The sequence below is a fragment of the Acartia tonsa genome, chromosome 10 (genome assembly GCF_053477335.1).
Source record: "Acartia tonsa isolate MP-2025a chromosome 10, ASM5347733v1, whole genome shotgun sequence".
NCBI classification, from domain to species: domain Eukaryota; kingdom Metazoa; phylum Arthropoda; class Copepoda; order Calanoida; family Acartiidae; genus Acartia; species Acartia tonsa.
In genome coordinates this window covers 43702982-43716812 of record NC_137269.1, presented here as the reverse complement: position 1 = coordinate 43716812, position 13831 = coordinate 43702982, and the positions used below count along the sequence as shown (strand labels likewise).

Genomic DNA, 13831 nt, shown 5'->3' with positions numbered 1-13831 from the left:
AATTTGAAAGCTTGAAACAAAGTTGGATTCCTAAAAAAAAGTTAGGCTGGCAACTCGCTGGTGAGGCAAAATTATTTTTGTGAAAAATCCTCCAAAATCGAATAAAAAAATTTACAAAAATGAAATAAAATCTTAAGAGGGTTATTAACATATGATTTTGTTTAATTTTTGTAGATTTTTAATGTGCTTTTGGATGATTTTTTACAAAAATAATTTTGCCTCACTATTGAATAGCGAGTCTATCATTTTTTAAGAATCCACATCAGCTTGAGTCGAAAGTAAACAATACTTTTGTCTGCTAGGAATGTTCTCTCTTAGATTTGACGAAAAAAGGGTTCAGAATATTCTTCTACTCTTCTATTTCTATTCTCCAAATATCTGAAACCAACCAACCCTCCGTTACCCAGCACAAATCTACCCAACTGCTCTTAATTAAGGCTAACCTCTGCCCCCCCCCCCCCCCCGTGTATGTATAGAATAGAATAGGAAAATGTTTAAATATGCCGTCCCAGCGGTTTTGACGGACAGACTTTCAAGGTAAGTGGTACAGAAAACATCTATGGGTAGCTAATAATTTACACATTGATTTAAATCCTATCATATAAAGTCGTAGCTTTTTTGTTTGTTGCGAAGGATCTTGCTAACCACTAAACCGATACTGTTCTTCTTTAAAGTGAAGCTTCCTATAGGTTTAGGAAAGGTTTACAACTATTTGAGGGAAGAGTATCTCTACCCTACTAAGGTAAATTGCCACTAGAAAAATAAACCCCCCTCCCAAAAAATCGTTTTCCTTTTCAAAACTAAAATTTAAAGTGAATTGTCGACTTTCCCACAGCTCAATTCCCTCAAATTTCCCTAGAGGCCTCTAGTGGCGTAGCCGTAAGTGCTATAGTAATGTAATTGAATGTCTGTGTGTCCATTGTCTAGTAAGATCCTGAAAACAGCTAGTTTTATTGATTGGCAGGTTTTTGGATCATGGAAAGAAAACGAAGTAGCGGATTTCGTTTTATATTCACAGTAGCTTTACTCCTATTTCTAGCCCCTACGGGAGAATCATTAACATTTACCTAACCTTACCATACCTATTAAAAGCTACTGTTAAAATACAACGAAACCCGCTACTTCGTTTTCTTTCCATGATCCAGATTTTTTTGTGTGAAAATTTTTAGAAAATTATAAATTACAAAACAATAATGTAGCGAGACCAAGTGTCTAAAAAAAATCTGCCTTGTATAAATGAGGGATTATCCATCTCTTTTTTAGGTGTTTACTTTCCCCTTCTCCTCTCATCTCCCTCATTTTTATGACGGCACATGGCTGGTTTTAGAGACACTTTGTCCAGCTACGCAATAATTAATTTATTCTTGTTCAGATATGGTTAATAGTTTGTTGGGTGTACTATTATGTTTATGTATCCAGTATAGTATAGGACAAGAACAGCCTCATACTGCCCCACAGGTAATTTTGTGTATTATCATTGGGGTTGTACATCCTTTTATCGGCCATTGTCTTATCACATTAGATTTCTTGGTTGTACTGCTATGCGAAGAATTTTTACAAATGTTATTGACAATTGACAAAAAAACAAGCATGGCAACATCAATAAGTAGCAAAGCTTTAGTTGTCATGAAAAAGAAACTATCTTAATTCGTGAAACCTTCAAAACATAACGTTTCACTGTCTTTTGAAGCTTAAAAGACAGACCGATTTTAAACTGGATGCTGATTGGTACAGAGAATGATAACCTAAAATTTCAGCTGTATATTTTCAATAGTAGCTCTAAAAATCATATTTACCCAAAAACACTACTGACGTACATAAAAAAAGAGTTAAGACTCTAGGGGGCTAGGTGTCGCTTCGGGTACTAGACCTATATCTCCACGCACCTTGGAACATACTTGCAATTGCAATGATTGCGGTGTAAAGCGTCCATTCACCCATCAGACAACCAACTCTCTGAGATGCACGACCTTTGTCTGAGAAGTCCCAACTGTGCACGGTAGCGAGTTGCGCCTGTTTTGGGCCAAGGCATTCCCCCCACTCTAACTATTTACGTCGCGCATCTGACATAGTAGCAGTGGGAACAATTTTTAACGTCTTTAGTTATGACGCGGTGTCGGACCGAGATTCGAACCTATCACCTTCCCGACGACGAGCGGATGCGCTACGTGTTGAGCCACGGTCGCGGGTTAATTGACGTACATAGTGAATTATAGAGCAGCTTTGTTACTAAAATATTTGTGGATAATATCATTCTTATCTGAAAAATTCTGGATTATGGAAAGGAAATAAAGTAGCGGGTTGCGTCGTATTCTAGTAGTTTTCTCCTATTTCTTGCCCCTGCGGGGCAATCATTAACAATCAAATTCTTGAAGTGTCTAAAAAAATAAGCCATGTGACGTCATTAAAATGAGGGATTATCCATCTCTTTTTTAGGGGTTTTCTTTCCCACTTCTCCTCACATCTCCCACATTTTTATGACGTCACATGGCCGTTTTTTTAGACACTATGTAAAGCTACTTTGAAAAGATGCTGTGGGAATTGGTGCAAAAAATATGACGTAACAAAAAAAATTAGCCAATGAGAGGCCGTTATTGACCAATGGCGGCAATCCTTTGAAAATATGACGAAACCAGCTACTTTGTTTTCTTGATCTATGATCTAAAATTGTTAATGTTTAGGATGAACCAAATTGGTGGGATGCTCTGGGCTTCACAAACAAGAGGCCCCTCAGGTATTGTTTCATATGCTCGGAATAGTTTTTTATCGCATCTTATTATAAACAGCTTTCAGTGGATATAAAAAAGTACAATCATAAGATTAAAACGAGTTTTTTTCACTCGAGATTGTACATTTTTATATTCGTAGAAAACTGGATATAATACGATGCTACCTATACATAATTTTTTAGTATGGCTGAGAACCAGTTCTAATCCACCGGATATTAATCAGTTTCTAATCAATATTAGAAATAAAATTATTCAAAGGGTTTTAAGTTTTAAATCTTGTCTTAAAGGACCACCCTCAACGTCACAAAAAATGGTTTTTGATATTATAGCCCCCATAGTGCCTATATGAAAAATTAAAGACCATTATTCCATACAATTTGGGGTCGGAGATTCCGAATCTGGCGTCCATTTTTATGTAGCTGACCTCCTTCATGCCGAAAAACGGCGCCAAAGTTGACTACCCTTCGAAAAATCCGCGAATGACAATTTTAGCAAAAAAAAATCTACCAAATTATTTTGATCATAAGATAGATAGATAGTTAGATTTAAATAAACATAATTAACTTTTTTCTTTCTTAAACGTTGAGACTGAGAGAGAGTGAGAAAAGGAGATAGAAAGAAAGAAAAAAGGAGACAATTATAAAGGGAGAGAAAGAAAAGTTTTTTTTTGATAAAATGTATAATATAATATATAAAGATAGAGAGAGAGAGAGGGAGAGAGAAAAGGAGAAAGAAAGAGAGAGGAGAGAGAAAAGAGAAAGAAAGACAACGAGAGAGAGATCGGGAGAGAGAGAGAGAGAGCAAAGGAGAAAGAGGGAGAGGGAGAGAGAAAGGAGAAAGAGGGAGAGAGAGAGAGAGAGAAAAGGAGAAAGAGAGAGAGAGAGGGAGAGAGAGATAGAAAAGGAGAAAGAGAGGGAGAGAGAAAGAGAGAGACCAAGAGAGAATTAGAGAAAGAAAGAAAGAGAGAGAGAGAAGAAGAGAGAAAGAGTGAGAAGGAGAGAGAGAGAGAAAGAAAGACAGAGAGAGAGAGCGAGAGAGGGACAGAGAGACAGAGACAGAGAGACAGAGAGAAGAGAAAGAGAAAAAGAGAAAGAAAGACAGAGAGAGAGAGAGAGAAAAAGGATAAAGAAAGACAGAGAGAGAGACAGAGACAGAGAGAAGGAGAGAAAGAGAGAGACAGAGAGAAGAAGAGAGAGAGAAGAGAGAGAGAAGAGAGAGAGAAAAGAGAGAGAGAAAGAGAGAGACTAAGAGAGAATTAGAGAAAGAAAGAAAGAGAGAGAAGAAGAGAGAAAGAGTGAGAAGGAGAGAAAGAGAGAAAGAAAGACAGAGAGAGAGAGCGAGAGAGGGACAGAGAGAGAGAGAGAGAGAGAGAGAGAGAGAGAGAGAGAGAGAGAGAGAGATGATAGAGAGAGAGAGAGAGAGAGAGAGAGAGAGAGAGAGAGAGAGAGAGAGATGATAGAGAGAGAGAGAGAGAGAGAGAGAGAGAGAGAGAGAGAGAGAGAGAGAGAGAGAGAGAGAACAGGAAGAGACTGATAATAAAGTTTGTCTGTCTTGTTTGTCTGTTTTTGTTGTCTATCTGTTTGTCTGTCTGTTTGTCAGTTTGTTTGTCTGTTTGTCTGTATGTTTGTCTGTATGTTTGTCTGTCTGTTTGTCTGTCTGTACTGAAGGATCTCGCTAAACGCTGAACCGTTATGGTTCTCCTTTACAGGGTATCTTCTCATAAGTTCTGGGAATTGAAATATATTGAGAATCAACTCAGGTAAAATATTTAGTGAACAAGGATGATAACATCCATAAATGCTTAACAAAATGTGTGGCATTGTAAAGTGACAGCTAGGAATGGAGGAGACATACAGCGGAAAATTTACTGGTACCAAAAGTTCTTTTAAATAATTATCTTGTTCATTGGCACAAAAGCTTGAGGTACTGTTAGAAATTATGATTGATTTAAATTTTAATCTACCGACAGGGAAATTATATGTTTAATAATTGGGGAGGGGGGGAGGTGTCTGTATATTTATTTATGACGTTGTACATTAATTTATTCCATTGTCTTATCCCTTCTGCCTATCTGCTACAGAAATGGATATAGAATACATGTCTATTGTTACAGAGGAATTTTGTCGTCAACTTAGGTTGCTAATATATAGTTCTCAGAAATAAGTCAATACCTTCCTCCATGGTTATGGAAAGAGATGAGATAAAGTCATAGGAGGTGATTGGGATTATAGTATACTAGCCAGCGGAGAGAAACATTTTATTCCCGTATTTTATATTAAACTGTATTCATAGCTACAGGAATCCTTTAAAAGGTTTAAATAAATAAGTTGATATTATAATTACTACTACTAATTGCTTCAACCCCAGCCTCTGGTAGAAGGACAGGAAAATAGCCTAAAACTACCCAAAGATATTTGTAAAGCTTCCCTGTAAAGTACAATCTATACAGACTAGTAATTTTAACGTTAATTGACTTCAGACAAAGTAAAAAATATAATTTTTTTTTTTTTTTTTGGGGGGGGGGGTATTATTTTTCCTAGGAACTATTTCTCTTAGGAGGATGTAGATAACCACCCCAAAATAGTTATAAACACTCCTTGGACATATAAGAAGCATCACTGTAAAGGAGAACCATATCGGTTCAGCGGTTAGCGATATCCTTCGCTACAGACAAATAACCTTACTACTTATATAATAGAAAATACTAGCGACTACGCCTCTATGCATCTGGGGGCACTTGAGGTGGATGAAGGATTAAAGTCGATCACCCCCTGTTATAAATTAAGTTTTTAATAGATAATTTAAAAAATAATTGGGGGGTGGGTGGTAATTTATTCTAGTGGCAATTTCTCTTCTGAGGGTGATGTTCCCTCCCCCAAAATAGTTATAAACCTACAATGTAAAGTAGAACCATATCGGTTAAGATGTTATTACTGGGTGATCTTTTAATAGGACAAAAATATTGCTTAATTTAACCCACTTACTATTGACATAAATTAATGAACTATATCTTATTTTCTTCATTGGGTTGGGGAGTTTTGTATTAGAAAAAAATATTTAACGATCTGGTGATTACAAGTAATAATATATCCAGGTTTAGGATCTACTTAGTAACAAGGATGACAACATCCATAAGTAGCGAAGCACAAACAAAATCTTGAAAAGCCGAAAAAATCACTTCATGTCGGATGAACAGGCAGACAGACGGACAGACATTTGGAATTGTAGAGTAGCTTCGCTCCAAAAAAAAATATGTTGTTATCTTGTAAACATAAATATGTAGTTTTAATGTTATAAATGACAATATTATATCAGCCACAACTGATTTTATTTAAGTAAATATAAACTCTTGAAATTGCATATCTATAGAATATCAACAAGTATTGCTGGGTATATCGATCCAGGTTCTTTAAGCTTTTTCTGTCTGTCTGTCCGTCATGTGAAATAAAATTTTCTCGGTTGCTATTGAAGATAGACATCTCAAATTTTAAGTGAAGATTTTAATGGCATATGCACATCTAATCAATACATTGTTTTGTCAGTCTGTCTGTCGGTCATACTTCAAAGCAAACATTATTTTTTAAGGTTTCGTGATTTACTTTTATTTTTTAATTTTTAAAGAACTGAACATCTGCCCCATAACTCACTTTGTCTGTTTGTCCATTCAATGATATTTTTCTGTTTGTAACTTAAGTTAATCATGAAAAGGAATAGAGAAATTCACGAAAATCTAGAAATGATCTAGCACCATAGGCGTCCAAGGGGGGGGGGTAATGGGGCGATTACCCCCCCCCCATTCAAAATTTACCACTACCCTGGGGGTGCCGTAGGCACCCCCAACCATTTAGAAGGGGGTATTTACCCCCCCCCCCAAAATAAAAAATCTCTAATAAAAAAAAATTTTGTGCGCTTCGCGCGCATTTTTAATACTATATATTTAATAAAATTTAAATTACCCCCCCCAAAAATTTTACCCAGGGGGTAAATTTGGGGGGGGTAAACTAAATTTACCCCTGCCAACAGATTTCAGGGGGGGTAATTACCCCCCCCCAAGCAAATTTTACCCCCGGGGTAAAAACTTTGGGGGGGGTAAAAAAAACTTGATTAAAAAGTTTCCTCGCTTATGATATTGTACTTTGTTGTCATAGACATCATTATTCAAAAATCAGATTAATAGGATATTTATCCGCATGTAAAAAAACATTACAACCACTGATTGTAATCTACAGAAGTTTATCATCATTGGGAATGTATTTCAATATATTAGCCATTGTCTTGTCCCTTTAGATCCCTTTTATTTGATCTTTTTATTACGTTTTCTTTATCTTTCTCTCCCTCGTATTATCTCTTTTTCTCTCCATCTCATTATCTCTCTCTCCTTCTCTTTCTCTCTCTCTTTTTTCTTTATCTATCTCACTCTTTCTCTCTCACTTTATGTATTATTTTTTCTCTCTTTTTTTCTCTCATTCGCTCTCTTTTTCATCTTCTCTCTCTCTCCTTATCTCTCTTTCTCTTTTCTTATCTTTCTTTCTCCTTTACTCGCTTTCTTTCTCTCTCTCTCTCTCTGTCTCCGTCTGTCTCTCTCTCTCTATCTCTCTCTCTCTTCTCTCTCTCTTTCTCTGTCTCTCTGTCTCTCTCTCTTTCTCCTATACTCTATCTCTATGTGTTTCTTACCTTATCTTTTTCTTTCACTTTCTCTTTTTCTCTCATTCGCTCTCTCTCTCTTTCATTCTATTCCTCTCACTTTCATTCTTTCTCTCTCTCTCTCTTTCTCTCTCCTTCTCTCTTCTCTCTCCATCTCTCTCTCTCTCTTCCTTTCTCTATCTCTTTCTCTCTCTATCTCTCTCTTTCTCTCTCTCTCTCTCCTTTTCTCTCTCTCTCTCTCTCTCTTTGTCTTTCTTTCTCTTTTCTCTCTCCTCTCTCTTTCTTTCTCCTTTTCTCTCTCCATCTCTCTCTTACCTTTTCTTTCCCTTTCCCTCTCTATCTTTATATATCATATTATACATTTTATCAAAAAAAAACTTTTCTTTCTCTCCCTTTATAATTGTCTCCTTTTTTCTTTCTTTCTATCTCCTTTTCTCACTCTCTCTCTCTCTCAACGTTTAAGAAAGAAAAAAGTTAATTATGTTTATTTAAATCTAACTATCTATCTATCTTATGATCAAAATAATTTGGTGGATTTTTATTTTGCTAAAATTGTCATTCGCGGATTTTTCGAAGGGTAGTCAACTTTGGCGCCGTTTTTCGGCATGAAGGAGGTCAGCTATATAAAAATGGACGCCAGATTCGGAATCTCCGACCCCAAATTGTATGGAAAAATGGTCTTTAATTTTTCATATAGGCACTATGGGGGCTATAATATCAAAAACCATTTTTTGTGACGTTGAGGGTGGTCCTTTATATAATTTTTCAAAAGAGTCATCTATTTTTATAAACTAGTTGCTTTCCCCCTCACCTCTAGGGTAAGATAACGAAATAGACTAAAACTAAAAGCACGACATTGATAAACTTTATTTCTGATAATTAATTATTTTGGTAAGGTCAAAAATACACTAATTGCCTTTAAAAATTTCAAAGTCCTAATATGTTTTTAGGATAACTTTATTTAGGTAATTAAATACTTTGTATTTAATGTAACAAAAACTAAATTTTAAATATGTTGTAAAACAGTTTATGAAGATTAGTTTTTATAAAACTATTTTTGTTTCTCCTTATTAAACTTTTATTATACTAATTAACTGTTTACTTTACATTAAAAAAATGCAATTATCTCAAGAACAAAAGAAAGCATAGATTAGAATAGTTTGGAAATAGAAACAGAAAAAATATGACAAAACACTTGCAGAGAATAGACTTGGAATTTAAAAAATACATCCTTCAAAAAATATTTTATCTGTCTATACAAAAGTTTAAAATCTATGATTTTATAAATTTCTAAAAACTATTTCCAAATCTGAACCAATTGATGTATAAATACTTGGATGTTGCACCAGATTTTCTTGTACTCTAATAAAGGGATACTTAAAAATAAAATAATGATAACCCCATCCACCCCCCTTTACCTTCTGGATGAATGAGCTGACCTTTAAATGAGGTCCAATTTAGCAACAAATTGATGACAAATTATTTAATGACTATGTAATTATCCACGTATTCTATATCCATTGATTAACCTTTCTTGTCCCTGATAATGATAATTTTGTTTAGGGGCGACAAGGAAGGCTTCTGGGCTGTTAGAGGTAAAAGATCTGTCAACATTGGAGAGCCCATGCAGAGTGTAGATGACATGGTGGAACATGACCTCTCTGTGCTGGACGAGGCTGAACAGATGGACCTCTCACAAGAGGAACAACTCTACTATGTGGCCATGAAGAATCTGATTCAGGTAATCAAAACAATTTGATCATGTGATGGAACGAAGTTGCAGGTTTCGTCGTATTTTCACAGTAGGTTTTGAAAGGTTATCTTAAGTGATTGCCCCACAGGGTTAGACCCCCACAGAGACTAAAAATAGGAGAAAAACTACTGTGAATATATGACGAAACCCGCAACATCGTTTACTTCACATGACCCAAACAATTTGATAAAATGGCAGTTTGCTATCTTGCAATGACAACATCCATAAACAAACAATAACTTTATAAAAAAAAACATTAATTCGCAAGTGCAAACAAAATTGAACATAAAATTGTTACAGATTGCATAAATACAGGATTCAGTTAGTGGACATACTTGCATTTTTAGGATCTATTTTATAGATGCCTCGCTAAGAATCAATACTCAAAAATCAGATGAATAGGATAATTATATCATAAGCTTTTGGTTTCAAAATCATCATGTTTTAAATGAATGTACAAACTTTCTGGTAACAATTATATAGTTGCTATACTTTCAAAATTGTACCTAGCTGTTATAAAAATCATCTTGCAAAGTTTGAAATCGATAGGCCAATTATAACATGTCTAAATTAATTACAAGAGCTGAACGTTACGGTCTTACCTTAATTAAAAAAATATACAACATTCTTCTTTAAATGAGGTTTGTGTTACAGATAATTGCTCTTGTTCAGGAGATCCAATCTGTGAATGATGTAGATGAACACGAGGCCTTGGAGATGCTGTACTACATTATGCTCCAACACGATGCTTACCACCCAGAGTTGGATGATCAACACATGCATCAGGACAAGCGTGGGTTTATTAAGCCTAATGGTCTTTTCAACACCCTGGGTGGGGCTGGTAAGCGAGCAATCATGAAGCCTAATGGAATGTTTACAACCTTAATGAAACGCAGTCTTAAGCCAAATGGTCTGTTTGCTTTATCCCACAAAAGGTTTACTCTGAAGCCAAATGGTTTATTTGGCAAGAGAGGAGGAAATTTCAAGCCTAACAGCCTGTTTAATATTGCTGGCAAGAGGTCTCAGTTTAAGCCCAACAGCCTTTTTAATCTGGCAAACAAAAGGTCACTGAAGCCCAATGGTCTTTTTGTCCTGAAAAGAGTTTTCAAGCCCAATGGACTGTTTACAGCAATTAAGCGGGGAGGTCTCAAGCCTAACGGTCTGTTTAACACTTACAAGCGGTCAGCAGATACAACCATTGATTTGGACGGTGACGATGCCATGTTGAAGGATCTAATGATCAAGAAAGACAAAGGATTCTGGGCTGTTCGTGGTAAGAAGGACGATGACTTTTGGGCTGTCAGAGGTAAGAAGGACGACGACTTTTGGGCAGTCAGAGGCAAGAAATCAGCTGATTTTGAGCATGAACAGGTTAGATAAGAAGACATTGACTTTCCATATTTATTATGGTAGTTCAATCAAGTTTGTAAATTAGATCAAATGATGAACAGAAACGGCGTTTTAGGGGCATTTACTCTAGCAGTCTTTTTTGATGCAATTTTAGTTCTTACCCATTCCAGAGTATGTTTATGCCTAGTAATTCTAAAATTCCAATGATAAGTCAATGTGGGGTTTATATTTACAAACAAACTGCCCATTAGCATCCAAAATAGCTCCAAAGTCTCTGTTATTTACTTATGTTATCTTTTTATATTAAGGATGAAGAATAAGGACCTGAAATGAGCTTATTGGACCCAAAAACAATCTGAATGATCAAATTTATACTTTATTATACTTAATGTTGATACTATTGACAAGCTGCTGTTGAAATCCTCTGCCTTGCTGGTTTTTAACTATTTTTTCATGTAATCTGTATTCTTAATAATATGCATGGTTGAAATTTTAAAATGTAACAAGGATGATGAAAACCATGTTACAAATGAAAATTTCATCCTAAAACCTATCTATACAATGTGTCTATTAATCTGTGATTAAGTCACTTTCTTGTAAACCTAGTAGCCTAAAACTGAATTTTTTCTTAGGTTATTTTTTGTTGTTAAATATACTCCTAAGATAAGAGGTTGGAGTTCAGTTTTAGGTTTCATATATAATGTTTAAATAAAAGATTTAAAAATATTCTTATTGATTTTAAATTTGATACTACCCTATTAAAGCTTTTAACAAATTTAATTTAACAAGGATGGCAACATCCATAAAAGTACAGCATAGAACTGAATTATAAGAATATGAATGTATAAAAGTCAACAAAATTGTAAGTTAATTTGTTGTATAACTTCTTAAACATAAAGAGTGCACCACATATAACCGGACTTTTTCTAATTTGCGAACAAATGAACATAAAATCGTCAATTTTAAAGATTTTAAAAACTTGGAAGCAGAATAGGTATATGACTATTAGATTATTTTTAAAAAATGGCTGCCAGTCTCTATCACCGCCTCCTCAACCGCCGGCAGGCAAGTCAAAATGTACCTGTCCAAGCTGGCAAAGTTCTCCTTGATAGTGGCAATGAGGGAGGTCTTTGTGGTATTGGCACGTCTATAGATGCATGCTTCAAAGTAGCACCAGGCCAAAAAGTCCATTGAATTAAGATTGGGCTGAAGGGAGGCCCCATTTCCTTAGGAACGTGAGTTACCGCAGGATCCAAATTCACCCAACTTTCAAGCTACCCTTTGACATAGAGGCTCACATTTGGACCACAGTTGAGCTTGAACGATGTTCTATACCTTTTTAGAAATGGCATGAAGATTCAGCTAGGGTTGTCAGCGCAATCCATAGTCTAAAATGAGTTTTTAAGTTCCATATGGGTCTCTAACGTCGAGAACCAAGAAATTTTCACGATTTTGGACGTTTTTGACATCTCTAAATCTGCCACGTTTCACTTTGCCGGAGTACTACAGCTAAGCCATTTTAGATACAGAGCTCTAGTCTTTTCTAGTATCTTACTTATGCAGGGCGACCACTCCAAAACAAAAAAATATAGTATATTTATAGTATATTTTTTTCCATATCTATATAATACAAAGTAGAACGATGTCTGTCTGTTTGTTTGTTTGTGTGTTTGTTTGTCTGTTTGTTTGTAGTGAAGGATCTCGCTAACCGCTGAACCGATCGGGTTCTCCTTTACAGGGTAGCTTCTCATAGGTCCGGGGAAGGTTTATAACTATTTTCTTGGGGGGTGGGACACCCCCAACCCCCCCAAAAATAAAAAATACCCCCCCAAAAAAATAAAAATTTTCTTTTTTTCTTTTAAATCTAAAATATGATTAATTGTGTAACGGATCGGACGTAATAGATAGCTTTTTTAAAAACTATTAAAGCCCGCCTCGAGCGGTGTGGCGGCACTTCACGTTGGAATGGTAACGTTGTGGCTGAAGCGATTCAAGAGCGAAGCAACTCGTTCCCTTCGTTTGTACGTCTCCGCTAAGTTAAATAACGAATACTACACGCAAGTACCCACAGGGGATTTTATATGTTTCTGGATAATTAATTGCAGCTAGGATTAGCTGCCCACAAATTGGAGTTGATACTCTACTAACAACTGTTTGTGCGGAACTGATGTATTTTCAATAGACAAGTATAGTTTACACAAAATTAATGAATACATATTATATCAATATACATATAGGAAAATTACAGAGAGTATTGAAGTATTGAGGGGGCGTTTCTGATCATACAGGGATGGCAAGGGATACACGTAGGTCTGCGTAGGATATATCAGCAGGCCGGAGTGTATGTTGAGTTTCCCGTTTAGTCACGTTCAGTTGTGCAGGGGAAATCTCCGTGATGCATTGAGGATGCCAAATCCCTGGATAACTGGAGCTCTCTTCTACAAAAGTACATAAGTTAAATATCGCCTAAAACCTACACGCGTAGATGATAGAAAGGTCAAATATACATATAAATGCGGAGCATTATATGTATATTAATTTCTTGGAAAAATATGGCCTCATATGAGATATCACAAGATTTTAACAGAATATAATAAGTACAAATGTTTCATAATTAAAACTCGAGATCCGTCATTTGTGGGCTTAAAAATTCAAATAAAAGAAAAATCAATAGAGAAAAATTAACGCTTTAAAATGGTACTAATTTCATAAAAATCTGTCCACTCGTTTAGGATCACGAAAATGCCATTCTGCTTATTTTACAAGTATCTCAAGTAAGACCCACTACATTTTCTCCCCTTTTTATCTGGCGAACAGGCGTGCCAGATAACATAACGCTCAAATTGGCAAAGACAATAGACTGGTCGGCCAATATTACCTATCGCGATGTCATGGTATTAAGGTTGATAGCCTAGATGTTTTAGTCGCAGTGTTGTATGATGGCAAGGATGCAGGATCTAACATGATGGGCTGTATCTCTGTCATCTGGATCTTCGGGGTTGATGTCGTTGGTAATAGCGACGTTGTCTCTGCTGTTGTCGTAGGTTCTCGCCTCTCAGTTCTGGTATCGGCCTTCTTCTTTCTCATAAGCTTCTGGTAGGAATGCTTGTTATAAAGATAAAGGTGGGCAATTAAGGCGATGGCGGCTCCAGGTCCTACACGTAGAAATGTGAGGATAATGCATATCAGATCAGTTATAAATTTTAGCCCTAGGATGACCAGGCATGCGAATGCCATTAGGTCGCCATATTCATGGAGCCAGCTCTTGACGCTGCTCCACAAATCAAGTTTGCGTTCCATGTCCGGCACTAGGTTCTCAAGGGTATACAGGGGTAGGTTGTTGGTGGAAAGTTGG

General features: G+C 36.0%; 1 protein-coding gene across 2 annotated transcripts; it reads left to right on the top strand.

The window, feature by feature from the left end:
• The first annotated feature begins 464 nt into the window (after positions 1–464).
• LOC145330107 (uncharacterized) lies at positions 465–11202 on the top strand. 2 transcript variants are annotated; one of them, XM_080174694.1, is made up of 6 exons: positions 465–537; positions 1373–1458; positions 2682–2734; positions 8937–9114; positions 9799–10497; positions 10785–11202. In XM_080174694.1, the coding sequence occupies exons 2-6, from the start codon at positions 1375–1377 to the stop codon at positions 10794–10796; spliced, it is 1026 nt and encodes a 341-aa protein (XP_080030820.1). In that variant the 5' UTR covers positions 465–537; positions 1373–1374; the 3' UTR covers positions 10797–11202. The 2 variants fall into 2 exon arrangements, with proteins under 2 accessions (XP_080030820.1, XP_080030821.1); XM_080174695.1 differs by having other exon boundaries at positions 515–537; positions 9799–10432.
• Positions 11203–13831: the final 2629 nt, after the last annotated feature.

Bases quoted from the DNA above. Each gene is read 5' to 3' on its own strand.
- LOC145330107 (XM_080174694.1), top strand. From the start codon at position 1,375: ATGGTTAATAGTTTGTTGGGTGTACTATTATGTTTATGTATCCAGTAT. The intron at 1,459-2,681 runs GTAATTTTGTGT...GTTAATGTTTAG, and splicing joins AGCCTCATACTGCCCCACAG to GATGAACCAAATTGGTGGGA. The intron at 9,115-9,798 runs GTAATCAAAACA...GCTCTTGTTCAG, and splicing joins CCATGAAGAATCTGATTCAG to GAGATCCAATCTGTGAATGA.